We start from the raw sequence: 18731 nt of genomic DNA on the forward strand, positions 1-18731 counted from the left end.
GTTTGTTTCTAGACAAGGAAAATCTGTCAACAAGTTGTACACCATGCTCACATAAAACATTTCCCTCGTAATCAGCTTTCTTTACCTCTCTTTTTTTCTCTCTCCATTCAACATTATGCATTGCACTCTTTCATCAAGGACGGCAATGTGCTAAGCTTTGCTTATTTTCCCTCTATTTTTGACCAAATTTATAACACAGGAGCAATTCTATTTTTTCCAGTTTATTCAATAAATATTTAAGAACAAATTACACCCAAAACATCCATAATGCGCTAGTAAAATATCCCCCCAAAAAATGCAATATTATTACAAACAAGCTTTTTGGAAAATCAGATTTTACTAGAGAGATTAATGTTGTGGAACCGAATAGTACTGGGTACGAACTACCTAACACCGGCATGAATGAGCAGTGTTGATGTCCCCTTACTTCAGTGAGCCTCGTGTCCGCGTGTGTCCCGACCACCGACCGCCTCCTGCAGTCCAGGACATAAGCATCAGCACAACACTGGTGTCAGAAGTGTAAACATTTGACCCAAAGTACTCGCCGTTATCTTTTCTGCCGAAATCTGCAGTTCTTGTGGTTATACTCCCGTGTAGGAATTGTGGAGGAAATTCGCGCTAAGTTTTTCATTCGTCATTTTAGTAAATATTTTCACTGAAAAAACAAAAAGAAACTATTGATATTTGTCACTAGAGGTTTAATTTAAGTCCTTGTTATATCGAATTGTATTAACTCTACATATTTTTCATTATTTGGTAAACTGTCATTTTGGCGCGTATCTAAGCTAGGTACGCAACGCAGTTGTCACCATAGTTTATTAACTTTCGCTGAGTGATATTTCTTGTGTTTTCAGTTTCAAATCAAGTTAGGTTCAGTTTCTTTGACCCCTCCCCCCCTTTATACAACAAATATAAGTTTTTGAGGGTACATTTATTTTATGTCACTGTCAAAGCCCAAATTAGATAATTTTTAAAGGAGAAAAGCATCTCATAGACAAGGTAGTCTTTATTACACGCCCATTCTTTTATCAGATAGCAAGGGCTTTGCACTCAAAAGAAAGATTAAACTAAAGTTTGTTGAATTTTGGTGTGAACCAGGCTGGCGTAGAGCGCCTGCAGTAGATTTTCTTGAAAATCATTTGAAGACTAATAGCAGTAAAAGGTATTTAATCCAATTTGGTTAGGTACTTGCAACATATCTGTTAAAGAAGGCAAGTTCACAAGAGTTAGGTCTTGGGACAATACTGTTGTTGATCACATATTGTCTCAGTTTCATCGAGTTGTTGCAATAGGTAAACAATATCCAAACATAAAAGTCAAATTTTTTGAGGTGCCCTGCTTTTCTATTTTTGCTTACAGCAAGTTCAAAGGTCATATTGACCCAGATTTATTCAAGGTGCATGATATAGAAATTTGCAGGCAGGTGGGGCAGCTAAATTGTGCCATCAGAGAAATTAATTCTACCAATAACGAAAGAACTCTACTTTTTAACTGCAAACTAAAGAGACGTCGTAAGGATACAAATAAGAAGAAAGGCGGTTCACCATGAGGACGAGTATCCTATAAATTTCCTGCGTACTATGATGGCATTCATGCACACACAGATTTAGCACTTATCTGGACAAAACATTTAACAGATGACATAAATTTGCAGTTTCAGAACTCTAGATGAAGATATTTTAGACAGTCTTGTGCCAGAAGAAGAGTTAAGCTCTCTGTGAACCTTTGTAGAACTGAATTACAAATATGACGAACATAAATACTGCCTCCATAGATGACCTCCTATCCCTGGAAGGCATCGGCGCCCAACGAGCAGCGGCCATCATTAAACAAACAGATGAAGAGGGTTATATCACAATGAATGATATTGAAGAAAACCTGCATAACACTGCATCCGCAATACAAAAATTGTATGCAGAACAGATCTCTTTTGAAATCCCACCTACACTTGTGGAATCTATCAAGGAGAGCCAAGATGGAGAACATTAAAGGGCATTGGACAATGTGGCAAAGGAGTTTGGCATGAAACTTGATCAAGTTCATGAGCACTATAGAACTATGCAGAGAAATTAAGAAGAAGAGATGAACAGGATGACTAAAATGATGGGTCAGAGGGTTTGAAGGGATATTCATCATCCCCTTGTTGTTTCAATTTCGTCAAAAAAACCTTGTCGCCCAAGTAAAACCGAAAACCTTACAGAGTCCCATTTAATTGCATCTTCAATTTTTTAAAAATTTCTCTGGGTCATTCTCAGGGCTCGACATTAACTTTTTTCCCTACTTGTCCATTCGGACAAGTGACCAAGACATTTACTTGTCCTAACTTCAACTTCACTTTCCGAACATTGTTCAATAAAGATACAATGCTGTCAACTTGAAAACTAAAATAAATTCCATTACACATGATTGATTAGTGATGTTATCTATAAATACAACAAACACATAAATCTAGACTTTCTATCCTGACAACAACATAAATGTTCACATATGCAACTGACAACATCCAACAGAATCTACACTTCGTAACTCGACGTAACTTTCATGCCTTTGCAGTAGTATGCAATTAGTGAACTTCGATCCCGATTGAGTGTGAATCTCAATTACAAAGCAGTTCATATCGGGATCAAAGTTCGTTTTTATGTACTGCTTCCGTCTTTACCGATGAACTTTCAACAGTCGTTCTTTTTAATATTTGAAGACTTCTTTACATTAAAATGCACTTGTCCAATCGGACAAGTGCCAAGCAATATTCACTTGTCCGTATTTTTTTTTCCACTGGTACTGGACAAGCGGACAAGCGTTAATGTCGAGCCCTGATTCTCTCTGCAAAATAAATTTAATGAAAAAAAAACTTTAACAACAAGGAATTTGATCACAATTTTAAAAATTAACTATATGTAAGCAACCAATGGCTCTTCCGTCCGATTTTAGATCAGATGAGATAAAAATTGAGATTTGTTCCTTCAAATATAAAGATATAAATAAATTGCTAAGACAAAGAATTTGGCTTCAATATTGTTTAACGAAATATTGATAATTAAAAGAGATATTGATTAAAGAGTATCGGTCCCTAATTTGAGGGGCCAGCCCTTTTTCCTTGATATCACTTTAAAGCTCTTATGATTTTGATCACTTTCTGTTCAACAACTATTCAGAAATTCTTTTTTGTATCCGAGATAAATGCAAAAGAAATATTTAGGGGACGGTCCTCCAACTCCTTAATAGGGACTTTTGGCAAAAATTAAAAGGCTAAATATTTTTTAGAACATTATTTTGAATAAGTGATCGTTTTTCTCTTGTTACATTTCGTAAGGGTTGTACTTCTAAAAATGTTCTCAGCAATTCAATTTTAGCATGAGTTTCTCGCAACCGAATAGTTTCTCTTTCTAATCCTTTAAAGGTATACCAACATTGTTTTTAGCTCTACTGGTCAGAGACCAGAAGAGCTAATGCGATAGTAAGGTGTCCGTCCGCCTGTCTGTCCGTCTGTCTGTAAACAATTTTTCAAAACGCTACTCCTCCTACAGTTTTGGTCTGATTTCAATATAACTTGGCACACAGGTAGACTAAACTAAGATACATAATTTAGTGCATCGGTTTTTGATTTCGATGAGCGGTGTTGCCATGGTTACTAAAAATAGAAATTTGTGAAATTCCTTTAAAACACTACTCCTCCTACAGTTTTGGTCTGATTACAATATAACTTGGCACATAAGTAGACTACACCAAGATACATAATTTAGTGCATCGGTTTTTGATTTTGATGAACGGTGTTGCCATAGTTACTAAAAAGAGAAATTTCTGTGAAATTTCTTTAAAACATTACTCCTCCTACAGTTTTTGTTTGATTGCAATATTACTTGGCACACAAGTAGACTACACTAAGATACATAATTCAGTGAATCGGTTTTTGATTTCGAATAAAGGTGTTGCCATGGTTACTAAAAATAGAAATTTCTGTGAAATTCCTTTAAAATGCTACCCCTCCTACAGTTTTTGTTTGATTTCAATATTACTTGGCACACAAGTAGACTACATTAAGATACATAATTCTGTTTATTGCTGCATGTTGCAAAGTTTCAAATCCAAGTGCTACTTTTTCTTTGTTATATGTATATGTACCGACCAGTAGAGCTACAGTCTCATCAGAGACTTCTGCTTATGGTACTTTGTAGAAAGAAATTAATAGTGTTGTTACTCTATTAATGTCATTTAATCCTTCATACATGTTATCTATAAATAAGTAAGAGGTTTTCAGATCAATCAATAAAGTCATTAGCCATCTGCTACGAGTCTTCGTAATTTCTTGAACTTTCTCAAATAGTACATTTTCTCCAATCAAAGCCGTGTTAGCTGTTCCAGAAAAAATCAGAAGAAACAATGCAAATATTTTCATCTACTAAAAACAATAACGTTTTATTACGTAGTCTCTTTCCTAATTTTTCTGTTAAAGTGTTCCCAGACGTTTTATTGAAACATTCTCCACAAACTGCATTAATGAGAAAATTCTCCTCATGATACTTGATGTTTGTAGTGTATGTTAGTTCGTATTGAGTAATCCGGAAATAATACAATTCTGTGCATGTTTTGATTTTCTCTGTTAGTTAAATAAACGAGTTAAAAAAAACAACACGTGTTTTTAATACAGCACTGTCTCAACAACATGTTTAATTCATAATACCAGATAGATCCTGAATCTATTTGCCATTACAACAAACGTAACAACTGGCGACGAGGAGTAAGTACGTGATTGACCTACTTTCATTCGTTTACAATGCCACACATCGGTAAAATAGAACAATTTGACGACTCCGTCGAATCATGGGAGTCATACGAGGAGAGATTACAGGCATTTTTTCTCGCAAATGACATTGATAATAACCATAAAGTACCTGCCTTGATAAGTGTAATTGGTCCAAAAACCTACACATATTTGAAAAACTTAATTGCCCCAGCTAAAGCTACAGACAAAGGCATAAAGGACCTTTTGAAGGCACTACGTGAGCATTTGAGCCCCAAACCCTCGGTGATTGCCGAGCGGTTCCGATTTCATAAGCGCAATCAACGCCCAGATGAGTCAGTTTTGTCGTACGTAGCAGAGCTCCGTAATCTGGCAACACATTGTCAATTTGAGGCAGCCCTGAGTGACACATTACGTGACAGACTAGTGGTTGGTTTACGCCAAGAAACCATACAGAAGAGGCTACTCTCAGAGAAAGACCTTGACCTGGAGAAAGCAATCAACCTTGCTGTTGCGATGGAAACGGCAGCTAGAGATGCAGCTGAAGTACAGGGGATAAAGAGTGAGACAGTTAACAAAATCAGCACACGTCCTAAACCACGTCAATTCAACAAGAAATCTACTGTGAGAAACACAAACACTCAATCTCAAGCACGACCAACAATACAGAAATCTTCATGCTATCGTTGTGATGGTGACCATCCACCATCACAGTGTCGACACACAAATACTGTTTGTTCTTTCTGTCGGAAGGTCGGACATATTGAGCGAGCCTGCATGAAAAAGAAACGTGACAGAAACAAGGGACGTAACACTTCCCTATTCTATAATGAGGAGGAATTTCACTCTGAAGAACGCTACAAGGAGGGTAATGGAGAACCACTTCTACACATCACAAGCACTTTCCACTTGAAATCACATCATGAACCACCAATAACCGTGCAACCAATTATTGAAGGCAAAGTCATCAAGATGGAAGTCGATACAGGAACAGCTGTTTCCGTGATTTCTAAGAGTGACTACAGTGCAAACTTTAGCAAGGTAAACCTTGAACCATCCAGTGAATTACTGCGTGCATATTCAGGAGACATGATTCAACCTGTGGGCAAGATGAAGGTGAATGTTAAACTCAATTCACAATCTGCTAACCTTGAATTACTTGTTGTTCCACATGATGGACCAGCTTTACTAGGAAGAGACTGGCTTAGAAAGCTACAGCTCAACTGGCAGGAGATAAAGACTTTACGTTCAAGTAATTCAACAAAGCAGTCACCATTGAAGGATCTGCTTGACTCGCATAAGGAGTTGTTTTCACCTGGAGTCGGAACTCTTAAACACATTAAGGGGACAGTTACAGTTGATCCAGAAGCCAAACCTGTGTTTCTTAAAGCTAGGACCGTTCCTTACTCTCTGAGGACCAAGGTTGAGCAAGAACTTGATCAATTACAGGCAGATGGAATTGTTGAGCCTATTGCACATAGCAAATGGGCTACTCCCATAGTCCCAGCCATTAAGAAGAATGGTAACGTTAGACTGTGCGGCGATTACAAAGTAACTGTCAATCCTGTAATGTGCGTCGACAAATACCCTCTTCCCAAAATTGAGGACATTTTCGCAACCCTAGCTTGTGGAAAGAATTTCTCAAAATTGGACTTAACACAAGCATATCACCACATGGAACTAGATGAAGATTCACAGGATCTACTCGTCATAAACACTCGTAAAGGCCTGTTTAAAGACAAGCGACTTCCGTACGGAATTGCATCTGCTCCAGCACTATGGCAGCGTGCAATCGAGCAAGTATTACAGAATATACCATCAACACAAGTGATCATTGATGACATCATCGTTACTGGTCGCAATGACGAGGAGCACTTACACAACTTAAAACTGGTACTGGACCGTCTACAATCCTACGGACTACATGTGAATCTTCAGAAGTGTGAATTTTTTCAGGCTAAAGTGAGCTATGTTGGACATGAAATTGATGCTCGTGACCTACATAAGTCACCTGACAAAATTGAGGCTGTAAGAGATGCCCAACGCCCTGAGAACGTGTCACAGCTTAGATCATTTTTAGGTCTAGTGAACTATTATCACCGATTTATAGATAATCTGTCAAGTGTAGCAGGACCACTACATGAACTTCCCAACAAAGGAACTAAGTGGGAATGGAGTTCCAAGAGAGATAAAGCATTCCAAGAAATCAAGGAGTTGATTTGCTCTGACAAGGTTTTGTGCCATTATGATGCCAAACTACCTTTGAAACTAGCTGCAAACGCTTCACCATATGGAATTGGATCTGTACTTTCTCATGTGTTCCCAGATGGCTCCGAAAGACCTATAGCATTTGCGTCGCGCACATTAAACCAAGCAGAGAAGGCTTATTCACAAATTGACAAAGAGGCCCTTGCTCTCTATTGGGGTGTAAGAAAGTTCAATTCATACCTTTATGGACATAAATTTACACTTGTCACAGACCACAAACCTCTTCTTAGCATTTTCAATCCAAAGAAGTCCCTTCCTGTGATGACAGCAGCACGTCTTCAGCGCTATGCTGTATTCCTCTCAGGATACCAGTATGACATTGAGTTTCGTGGAACCAAATCTCATGGTAATGCTGACGCACTGTCGCGTGTACCACTACCCATTGTTAATCAACCACAGGATGAAAAGGATCCTATTGATTTGTTCTACAACAGACATTTCGATGACTTACCTGTAACTTGTGTGCAAATTCGTAGGGAAACACAACGTGACCCAGTTCTTAGTCAAGTTTTGGACTATGTGGTCCGAGGACATTTTCCTCATGATTGTGATGAACAGTTAAAGCCGTACTACAATCGCAGAGAAGAACTCAATGTTTATCAAGGATGTGTTACATGCGGAAATCGTGTGATCATCCCAGACATTCTGCGTGAGAAAGTAATGACAGAGCTTCATTCTGGCCACATAGGTATTGTCAAAATGAAGGCAGTAGCCAGATCATATGTATGGTGGCCCAAAATTGACGAAGCAATTGAGGAAGTCTGCAAGGCTTGTTCTGGTTGTAAACGTGTGCAGAATACGCCTTCTGCTGCACCTGTTCATCCTTGGAATTTCCCGCCAAAGGCATGGCATCGCTTACACATAGATTTTGCCGGACCTTTTCACAATGCCATGTTTCTCATTGTTGTGGATGCGTACTCGAAATGGCCGGAAATCTTTAAGATGAGGAGTACCACAAGCAATGCAACAATTAACACCTTACGAACCTTATTCGCACGACAGGGCATACCTGCAGAAATAGTGTCCGATAATGGACCTCAGTTTCGCTCAGAGAAATTTCGTCAATTTATGGAGTCGAATGCCATCCGACACATAACCTCTTCTCCATTCCACCCGCGGACGAATGGCCAAGCTGAGAGGTTCGTTCAGTCATTTAAAAAAGCAATCTAATCTGCCTCAGGAGAATCAGCATGCATAAACAAGAAACTAAACTCATTTCTATGCAAATAAAGAATCACACCACATGGAACAACTAACGAATCACCATCTATTCTAATGTATGGCCGTAATATACGTACCCGATTGGATATTTTGAAACCGGATTTAACCAGTACAGTACTGGAAAAACAATATGGCTCAACGGCAAAACACTGTGGAAACGTGATTCGAGAATTTGCTGATGGGGACTCGGTAAACACGCGTGATTATCGCACAAACTCAGACAAATGGGCAAATGGACGAATCCATTCACGTACTGGACCTTTATCTTGCAAAGTCGATGTCAATGGATCTCTTTGGAGGAGACATATTGACCAAATAGTTCATACATCCAAAAATCAAGCCGCATATCCAACTCCAGTGGATATTCCGTTTGTGCCATCCGTGAAGGTTCAATGTCCTACTGACAAAACTCGGGAATGCGCAAAGGACATAGAAACCAGTACACCAGTAACAGTGCCACGTCGAAATCCGCCAAGAACTCGTAATAAGCCGGACAGACTGAATTTGTGAGCTCATCCATAATCTGGAAATGATCATTTACTGAGATGAACCTTTCTCATGTTTCTGTATAGTTCATTTTGTGTGAAGTAATTTTTAGTTGTATTTGATTGAACTGTTTGCTACATTAATCTATTTCATTTTTGTTTTCTTGGTGATCCTTCTACTAGTCAGGGAGGAGTGTAGTGTATGTTAGTTCGTATTGAGTAATCCGGAAATAATACAATTCTGGGCATGTTTTGATTTTCTCTGTTAGTTAAATAAACGAGTTAAAAAAAACAACACGTGTTTTTAATACAGCACTGTCTCAACGACATGTTTAATTCATAATACCAGATAGGTCCTGAATCTATTTGCCATTACAACAAACGTAACAATGTTGAATTTAATTAGATGATCCCCGATAAATAGAGACATTTCATCATAAACTTGAATCTTTGTTCTCGGTTTCACATTATTTCAGAGTGGAAGTCCAGCTGTCCATGAACAAACAAGATGATCATAAGAATTTTTTTATGATTCTGCATTGGATTCTTTTTCTATACCCTTCCTGTTGTTTGATCTGACAAAATTAAAATCAGTAATAGTTTATTTATAATTTTCATTCATTTAAAAAAAGTATAGGTTTAAAAAACGTTAACTTAATGAAACGAACAGACAGTGCTTCCATTACCATAGTTATTGTGTGAACAGTCACTGTCTCAGTCAATTCCGATCTCTATAAGTGAACACAAGTAAATAAATCTTATATGATCTAAATTTGTTCCATTTGGAAAAAAATACAAGATACGTATAATTTTTTTAATTTTTGCACTATCATCGTAACCTCGCAAATCCAGGATGAGTGTTGTTCTTGTGGTAGTTCAGAAACGTCTACAGTCGAGTTCGGAATAGAGAATCTGCACCTTGGACATGTTGCTTGATCTCAGGTCTTTTTTTAGCACTCTGATGACAACATCCCCTGATTTCATCACATTCATTGCGTTGTCCAGTCGATCACATCTTAAGAGTTATTTTCCTTTCTTACAACCGTTCACGGTAGCTCAGTCGGTAGAGCGCTCGCTCCGTGATCGGGAGGTCCGAGTTCGAATCTTGGCCGCGACTGATCTAAGTCGATAAAAAATGGGTAGCAACTGTTCCTTCGCCTTGCGCTCGGCAATAAGTAATAAGTACTTGATGTTCGTTCGTTGAATTAGCTGAAATTAGTGAACACCTTTGGAGACATATATCGAAAGTACGGCAAGTGATTTTTTTTGTTATAATGTATATAGACAATTTTTGAAGAAGTTCACATACCTGTAGGACACCCGTCCTTTCCAGCCCGCGCCGTAACTGGAAATGGGCCTCGGTGCTGCCGTCAATGATTTCGGGGAGGCATTCGAGTAGATAGGGCCTCCTAAAAGAACACTCAAGCCTGTGCAGGTAGTTACAATAATTCTTTCAAATCTGAACATAACAGCTTGTTTCCACGAAATGAAAAGTTAAAGCTGAACACGACTAGTAAATGGGCATACGCCATTTTCGATTTTACTATCTACGACATCAGCAGCGGGGTATACTCTTCGCATTCGTTACACCTGACTGCTTTATTGTCACGGGTATCGGCGTGGAATGGCGACCCTTGTTCGTGCTGGTTAACTTGCATTACCTTTGTTTACATTTAATTGCAGTTACGTGTATTTGTGTTTGTATACTGCATTGACCTGTGCAACTGTTGTAAGTCCTTTTTGGTATCGTACTCTCCTGCATTAGAAGTAAACTTTTTTTTTCGCTACCGAGTGCTATATAGCATACGTCCGTCCACACCGGTGACAATTGATTACACTGAACAGTGACTACGTGAGCGGCTCTATATCTATACGGGCCCTCAGATATAGCGAGAGTCTAATCGAATATGGCGGACAAATTTCTTTTTCGAATTTTGTTCAGCTTTAAGAAATAATTCATAACCTATCAATTGTCAGGCCAGCGTAAAAAAAGTGGTACCTAGCTAAGGCCGCTTCTTCAAGCTGGACTTCGATATTCCCAGCATACACACAGAGGAGGCGTTGTTTCACTTCCTCCAGGAAAGCATAAAAAAATTCTCGTCTGGGGCCCCCCTAGATCGATGGCCGCTTCACCTGCAGCGGCAGACGAATGTTTTCCAACGTGGAAAGATCATCCATAGTATCGTTGTACAGGTTAATTCTGCTAATAAATATGTTTGCTGTCTCCCCCTCTGTAAGGACACTTTCGTCTGTGATATTCAGATCTCGTCCTTGGAGGAAGTGTTCCGAGTATTTCCTCAGAACATTTCTAGGGTCTGTTTATGCGGCTCTAGAGAATTATAAATACTAACTAGAAACTTTGTTGCAACAGCGACAAATAGGTCTTTCGTTACAAGTGTATCAAGGCAATTCGGTTTCCCCATATAATAATAAAATAAATCCTGAATCATATGTATTTAATTTTGTTCATTTGTACTATTTTTACAAAAAAAATTACATGTACTACATTGCTCGCTGTTTGGGATCACTGAATATCAATATAAGTAATGATGATCATGGTCATGCTATTATTCAGATTTTTAGAGAATTTGTGGTCTAGAAAATAGTTGACTTTTTCAATGTATTCCTATTTCGAACTTTGATAAGGCGTAAAAAATTTGTTCCCTGTAACATTCCCCCCCAAAAAACAAGGGTCGGTAGGTTGGGATTTATTTAGCTTAATGAATAAGAGGGTCAAACATCCCTGGACTGAACTAACCAAGTGGGATACTTACAGCGGACACCTAACATGGTTGTCAAGTGGTTGAAAATTACTTCAAAAAGTTGTGAGGGAAATTCGTGATGTTACAGTAATGATTAACGGTACTCTTTTAAGATAAATGCCGACTAGGTTGAAATATTTTTTATCTGAAATAAAGCTTCAAATAACGTTGTTTTTTTTATGAATTGAATTATCTGATTGATCAAACACAGATTTGTCAGACAAAAATCAATCCGGAGGTAATTTGAATGGGTCGGTCGGGTTACAGGAAACAATCATTGTCATGTTATGCTCGTCTATGCTGTGTTCGATATTTCCAATTTTATCCGTACGCTACTGTTACCATATGTAAACTTATCCGGATATTAAGTTTTGAGAAAATTTAGGTAAATATGGCTTCGCGCCGCATGTTTCTGTAGATCTATTTACACGGCTTGGATGTCCACAAACTGTAAGTTTTTTATTGTTGCATTGTATAATCAATTCAGGTATTGTAAACTCTAAAATGTGCTTTGAGTATTTCATTTCTTGACATTTATTTAAAGGTAATAAGAGTTGTTTATTTGCTGCAAGAGGTCAGCTTATTCTAAAACATGGATTGGTACACATGATATATTTTCCAAGATGTTACGATAATTACAATAGCACCTACTATTTTGTCTCTAATATTTTATGGAAATTACTTCTTCTATTTGTGCTTCCTAGTGTATGTGAATTTACATTTTTCACTTTTGTACTTATGTCCTGTCCAAAATTTTCATTTTTTGGCATAACCTAAAACGTGGATTATGCTTTTTGTGTCAATTGTATATTTTTATTGAACCTTATAAGACTGTGCTTGTTCTTTACACATTGTATTTTACTTTGTAGTTTCTTACCCTCTCCGAGGAGGCAATAAAACATCCTAACATAAAGGCAGCTTAGGCTTGTTACTGCACAATCATAATTTTGTTGGCCTAAGTATTTCGGCCCAGGAAGTGGTTCAAGAGAGGAAGTGAAAAATGTGTAAACGTTTACAGATGGATTAAAAGACGGACATTGGAGAACAGAGGATCATAATAACTTACTTGAGCTCAACTTTTAAGCCTTTTTTTTTTTATTAGTCCCACTGGAGTTAATGACAGTCCCACTGGAGATAATGACAATCTTGTCTTTATTCTTTCTTTGTTTTCTTGTTCGGTGGGGGTGGATCTGCTTTTTTTCTGTTGCTAAAAAATACATGTATAATTATATGACAAAATTGTACAATCTATATGCATTTATTGATATAATGGTTTTTCTTCAGGACACTCCTGCATATTTGCTGCTGTACACATTGCAGATCATTTTAGATTATTGCAGATCATATAGAAAGATTTTTCAACATATTTTCGTTTTATATTTATTCTTTGTGTTCATAATGAATGTTTGCGTTAGGATATAACCCATCGTGTCCTACACAACCCATCAAATCTGAGCTCAACCTTCCGACACCCGAGTTTGCGTTAGGATATATAGCCCATCGTGTCCTACACCACCCATCAAATCTGACCTCAACCCTCCGACACCCGAGTTTGCGTTAGAATATAGCCCGTTATCGCCGATTTGTGTTCCATCAAGCCCCGAATTGCCCATCAACGCATCATCGTGTGCTGTTCCATTTCCTCCTACACCACCAGAATTTAACTCGGTACTCAGCCTTCCGAAACCTGACCATACCTTAACACCGGCCCCTAGAAATACACCAGTGCTACCAGCAGTCCTATCAGGGACCCCCGCAACTTCCACGAAAACATGGGTCTATATCCTCTTATGTAGGAGCTGAGCGCACACTCTGAACTCGTTGATTCGATTAGAGTGGACTTGTTACAAACCTCAATAATTGTTAATTATATGCAGGATTATTTGAAATGTTTAAAATAATTTCAAATGCTTAAAAAGTGAGCTTCATTTCGGTTAACTTGTTTGTCAATAGCATGCATCTTTTTGAAATGGTTCACTAAAATGACAACTACAAGACATTGGAACAAAACTGTCTCCCTTGTTAAGGGTTGAGAAAAATTGTCCACCCTCAAAGTGTTATCCTCGAGTTCAATAAGTCTCCGACGACTTTTTTTCTGTCTCTCAAACAGATGCCACCTTTACATCAGAAATTATTCTACAATAAATAAAAAAATCGCCTCTTAATCTTATACAACAACACCTTGAATTGTTCACATTTTTTTCTTCTTAAATTTTCCTAAATTATAGGAGGTGAACAAGTAGTCAGTGCATTTTGAAAACAATTTTCTGATTTATTTCAATTTTACCAGTTCAGTGGATTGTGGTTTATTCTCAAGGTGAGATAAGCAGGCAGTAGGAGGTCATTTTCCTCACCATATCTCATATTAAATTTAACTGCTCTCCTAATATTGTAACAGTTCAAAGCGTGTTGGGGTTTTCTTCCCCTGTTACCATGCAACAAATGCTTAACAGTGTTGTTTTTTTTCAATCGTTTTTCCTAATGTCGTAGATAAACAAAATGCTGAACATATTTGCTTTTGGAAATTTATTAATTATTTGCGAGTGTAAGCATTGTAATTCATTTTGTTAGTTTGTGAATTTATTCTGCTTGGCTAAGGAATTCTATTATTATTATTTTTGAAGGTAATTAACTTTTTACTAGTGTTTAAATGAACTTCTTATATTTTGTATTGTAACATATGTAACTTGCTGTTATTTTATACCTTCTTACCATATTCATACACATATTTGTTTGTTTGTTGTTTAACGTCCCTCGAGAATTTTTTACCCATATGGAGACGCCACCAATTGCCGGTGGAGAGCTACAAATTTTGACCTATACTCTGCACTTACGGCCATTGAGCAGTGAGGGATCTTTTTCGTGTCATCACCTACTGGGACACGGGACCTCTGTTTATACGGTCTCATCCGAAGGACCGGTCTCCACGTCCCACAGTGGGATTCGAACCCGCGACGTAAGGATCAACTCCTTACTCCGAGAATATAGCGCGAACTCTCTTACCACTGCGCCTCGCGGGCGACTTCATACACACGTGATTCTGAGATGTAAATAAAAGGTATCAACAGTGCTTTGCATGGTGTATTGATGGTTAATTAACATAGGGCAGAATAGTAAGAAGATTTACTCGGACGAGTCTACAACCCTTTCCAGAAGAAAATAGAGCAGGGATAGCATTAACCTGCTCCAGGAGAAACTGATCCAAAGAAACATGATCTTATATGTGATGTATTCTGGATCTATTGTATCTTTGGTTTGTATATTAGAATGTACTGCACTTGCGCATTTAATAAAAGTTAGTTCCGTTATGGCTGACCCACGTGTTAGTGTGATGATTTGAACAACACAACATTTTGGCGACGAGGATGCTGGTTTAGAGTTGGCAAACATACAGATTGATACAAAATGGGTGAAGAAGGAAACGCTCAACAACTGATAGGCTTACAGGTTAGATCAATCGGTAAGATTGGATCATACGACGAATCAATCGAGACATGGGATGTCTACACAGATCGTGTTGATTTTTACTTTAAAGCTAACGGGGTGTCTGAAGACTTATTAGTGCCGTCATTCTTAGCAGTAATAGGACCTAAAACGTACGGGCTACTAAAGAACATTGTTGCACCTACTAAACCTGCAGATCTCACGTACCAACAAATTCTTGGACATTTGAATAGACATCTTTGCCCCAAGCCTTCTGTTATTGCAGAGCGCTTCAGATTTCACAAACGTGAACAACGGTCAAGTGAAACTGTGCTTTCATACTCGGAAAATTATCAATTCATTGTAACTTTGGAGAGACTCTCAATGACACTATAAGAGACCGATTCGTGTGTGGTATTAACAGTGAATCTGTCCAGAAGAAACTACTTGCTGAACCAGCACTAACCCTGGATACTGCAGTAAAAATTGCACATGCAATGAAGACAGCAGGACGTGATGCAACAGAGCTTCGTGAGCAGAGAAACATCAGTGCTACAGTTCACAAGGTAAATGGTAGTCAGAAATCAAAACCTCGTTTTTCTATGAAACCTCAGACACAAAAGCATATGCCAGCACCACAACAACGTTCACACAAACCGTGTTGGAGATGTGGAGGTGAGCACAGTGTAACAAGCTAAACATGTAAACAGTACTTGTCGTTACTGTTCAAAGAAAGGCCACATTGAGAGGGCATGTTTAAAGAAAAAGAAGGACACAGAGAGGACTGAAAAAAAGTGAACTTCTTATATGACAATGATGAACATCAGTTTGAACCTATGTTACATGTGCATACTGTTAATAACATGAACATAGTTGACCCAATTATCCTCCAGCTGATGATCAAAGGACAACAAATTAACATGAGCTAGAAACTGGATCATCTGTATCTATCATACCTGAGGCCTTTTATAAACAAAATCTCAGTGATGTACCACTTTAGAAGACCAGAATAAAACTCAGAACTTTTACTGGTGAGAATATTAGTCCTCTAGGCACAGTGCATGTACCGGTGACATTGAATCAGCAACAGGGAAACATGGACTTAATAGTAGTCGGACAGAATGGACCAGCAATTTTTGGTCGTGATGGACTATCACAGTTTAAAGTGAACTGGCATGAAGTGAAAGTGTTGAAGCTACAACAGACCACATAGAAAACTGACACAATGTTAAAGAAAATTCTCGACAGACATCAAGCTGTTTTTGGGTCAGAAATCGGAAGACTGGAAGGAATTAGAGGTACACTGTACCTGGAAGATAATGCTCAACCAAAATTCTGTAAGGCTAGACCCGTGCCTTATTCCCTGAAGCCAAAAGTCGAGGAAGAACTCGAGCGCCTGGAGAAGGAGGGCATCATCAAGTCAGTTACCCACAGTAAATGGGCCTCACCTGTTGTCCCTGTAGTGAAGAAAAATGGTCAAGTACGTCTATGTGGAGACTACAAGGTAACCATAAATCCAGTAATGAAGGTGGACCAGTATCCTTTACCTCGAATTCAGGATATATTTGCTTCACTAGCAGGAGGAAGGAAGTTTTCTAAGATAGACTTGACACAAGCCTACAACCAGATGGAAGTGGATGAGTCTTCCAGAGAGCTAATGACAATTAATACACACAAGGGCTTATACCAGTACACACGCCTACAGTTTGGTGTAGCTGCTGCCCCAGCTACCTGGCAACGTGCAATGGACCAAGTGTTACAGGGGATACCATTCACATCATGCGTCTTAGATGACATGATCATAAGCGGAAAAACAGATGAAGAACACCTTGCAAATCTTGATGCAGTTTTAGAACAATTAGAAAAGTTTGGTCTACGAGCTAACCTAGAAAAGTGCTACTTCTTTAAAGAACAAGTGTCATACTGTGGTCATATGATATCAGAGGAGGGACTGAAGAAGTCACCAGACAAGGTCAATGCTGTACTTAATGCACCTAGACCAGAGAACTTACAGCAACTCCGATCATTCCTGGGCTTAGTTAATAACTATCGTTCCTTCTTACCAAACCTGTCAACAGTCCTGGGTCCACTGAATGAGCTTCTGCAGGGAGATAAAACATGGAAATGGACAAAACAGTGTGAACAAGCCTTCACAGAAGTTAAGGAAATAATGACGTCAGAGCAAGTTCTTTGTCACTATGACCCAAACCAACCGGTCAAGCTAGCTTGCGATGCTTCTCCATATGGACTTGGTAGTGTACTTTCTCATGTAATGGACGATGGTACCGAACGACCAATAGCGTTTGCTTCCAGATCACTTACCAAGGCTGAAAAAGCATACTCTCAAATTGACAAGGAAGCCTTAGCTTTGTATTGGGGAGTTGTTAAATTTCATACTTACCTTTATGGACGTCATTTCACATTAGTCACAGACCACAAGCCATTGGTTAGCATCCTGAACCCCAGTGCTGGAATACCTGCCATGACAGCTGCACGACTGCAGAGGTATGCACTGTATCTGGCTGGGCATACTTACGACATAAAATACAGAAACACCAAATCTCATTGTAATGCTGATGGTCTTAGTAGACTACCGCTTTCAGTGACAACATCAGATTATGAGGACACGGCAACAGTATTTTACAATACTCAAATAGATCAACTACCAGTTACTAGTGCACAAGTCAAACTTGGAACTCAACGAGATAATATCTTATCACACGTATTGGACTGTGTTTCCAAGGGACACAATGACTTACCTGCAGATGACGAGAGATTTCGTTTATACAGTAACAGATTTAAGGAGCTTACCTGTCACCAGAATTGCTTGATGTGGGGAAATCGTGTTGTTGTGCCAGAGAAACTTAGAGACAGAGTTTTACAGGATTTGCATGAAGGTCACATTGGAATCGTCAAAATGAAGTCTATCGCAAGATCGTTTGTATGGTGGCCTAAAATTGATCAAGATATCGAAAACTTATGTTCCACTTGCAGTGGTTGCCAGCAACATAGCAACATGCCAAAGGCTGCTCCGGTACATCCCTGGGACTGGCCTAAGGAACCCTGGGACCGTCTACATATAGACTTTGCCGGGCCTTTCATGAACTCTATGTTCCTACTCATTGTGGATGCGCATTCCAAGTGGTTGGAAATCTTCCCTATGAAGACTACAACAGCAACGAATACTATTGAGAAGTTAAGAATATTATTTTCGCAACTGGGATTTCCTAAAGTTATAGTGTCGGATAACGGACCCCAGTTTATTTCCGAAGAATTCCAGTTATTCCTTGCACAAAATGGCATTAAACACATCACCTCTGCCCCATATCATCCACGAACAAATGGGCAAGCAGAGCGACTTGTTCAAGTATTCAAACACTCAATGAAGAGTACATAGGGAGAAAATGCATCCATGCAGCAAAAGCTGAGCACATTTTTATTCAAATACCGTACTACACCACACTCTGAAACGCCAGGTAAATTACTAATGGGACGAAATTTGCGAACTAGGCTAGACATGATTAAACCAAACCTGAACGATACGGTATTGTCAGGACAGGACCAGATGAAGCTTTCTATACACTCTAATGTTAGAGAATTCAAAGAAGGACAAAAGGTTATGGCCAGAGATTACAGGAACGCAGTAGGATTCCTGCTGAGATACATTCTCGTACTGGACCGCTGTCTTACACAGTTGACACAGGACTTGGCACTCTATGGCGACGTCATGCTGATCAGCTTCGTTGTGGAACTAGCGACATCAATTCTGAACCAAATATTGAAATTCCTCATCTCAGGCCGATTGTTCCAACAACAATTCGTACTCCTAAA

General features: G+C 38.8%; 2 protein-coding genes across 2 annotated transcripts; both read left to right on the plus strand.

Annotated features, from left to right (window-relative positions):
- Positions 1-4774: 4774 nt before the first annotated feature.
- LOC133179693 (uncharacterized protein K02A2.6-like) lies at positions 4775-8740 on the plus strand. The gene is made up of 2 exons (XM_061314386.1): positions 4775-8148; positions 8242-8740. The coding sequence occupies exons 1-2, from the start codon at positions 4775-4777 to the stop codon at positions 8738-8740; spliced, it is 3873 nt and encodes a 1290-aa protein (XP_061170370.1).
- A 7385-nt stretch (positions 8741-16125) lies between these two features.
- Positions 16126-18297, plus strand: LOC133179694 (uncharacterized protein K02A2.6-like). The gene has a single exon (XM_061314387.1). The coding sequence runs from the start codon at positions 16126-16128 to the stop codon at positions 18295-18297; it is 2172 nt and encodes a 723-aa protein (XP_061170371.1).
- The last annotated feature ends 434 nt before the right edge of the window (positions 18298-18731 follow it).

Source organism: Saccostrea echinata, unplaced genomic scaffold (genome assembly GCF_033153115.1).
Source record: "Saccostrea echinata isolate AGI-Se365-2 ecotype Australia unplaced genomic scaffold, CSIRO_AGI_Sech_v1 ptg000005l, whole genome shotgun sequence".
Taxonomy (NCBI): Eukaryota; Metazoa; Mollusca; class Bivalvia; order Ostreida; family Ostreidae; genus Saccostrea; species Saccostrea echinata.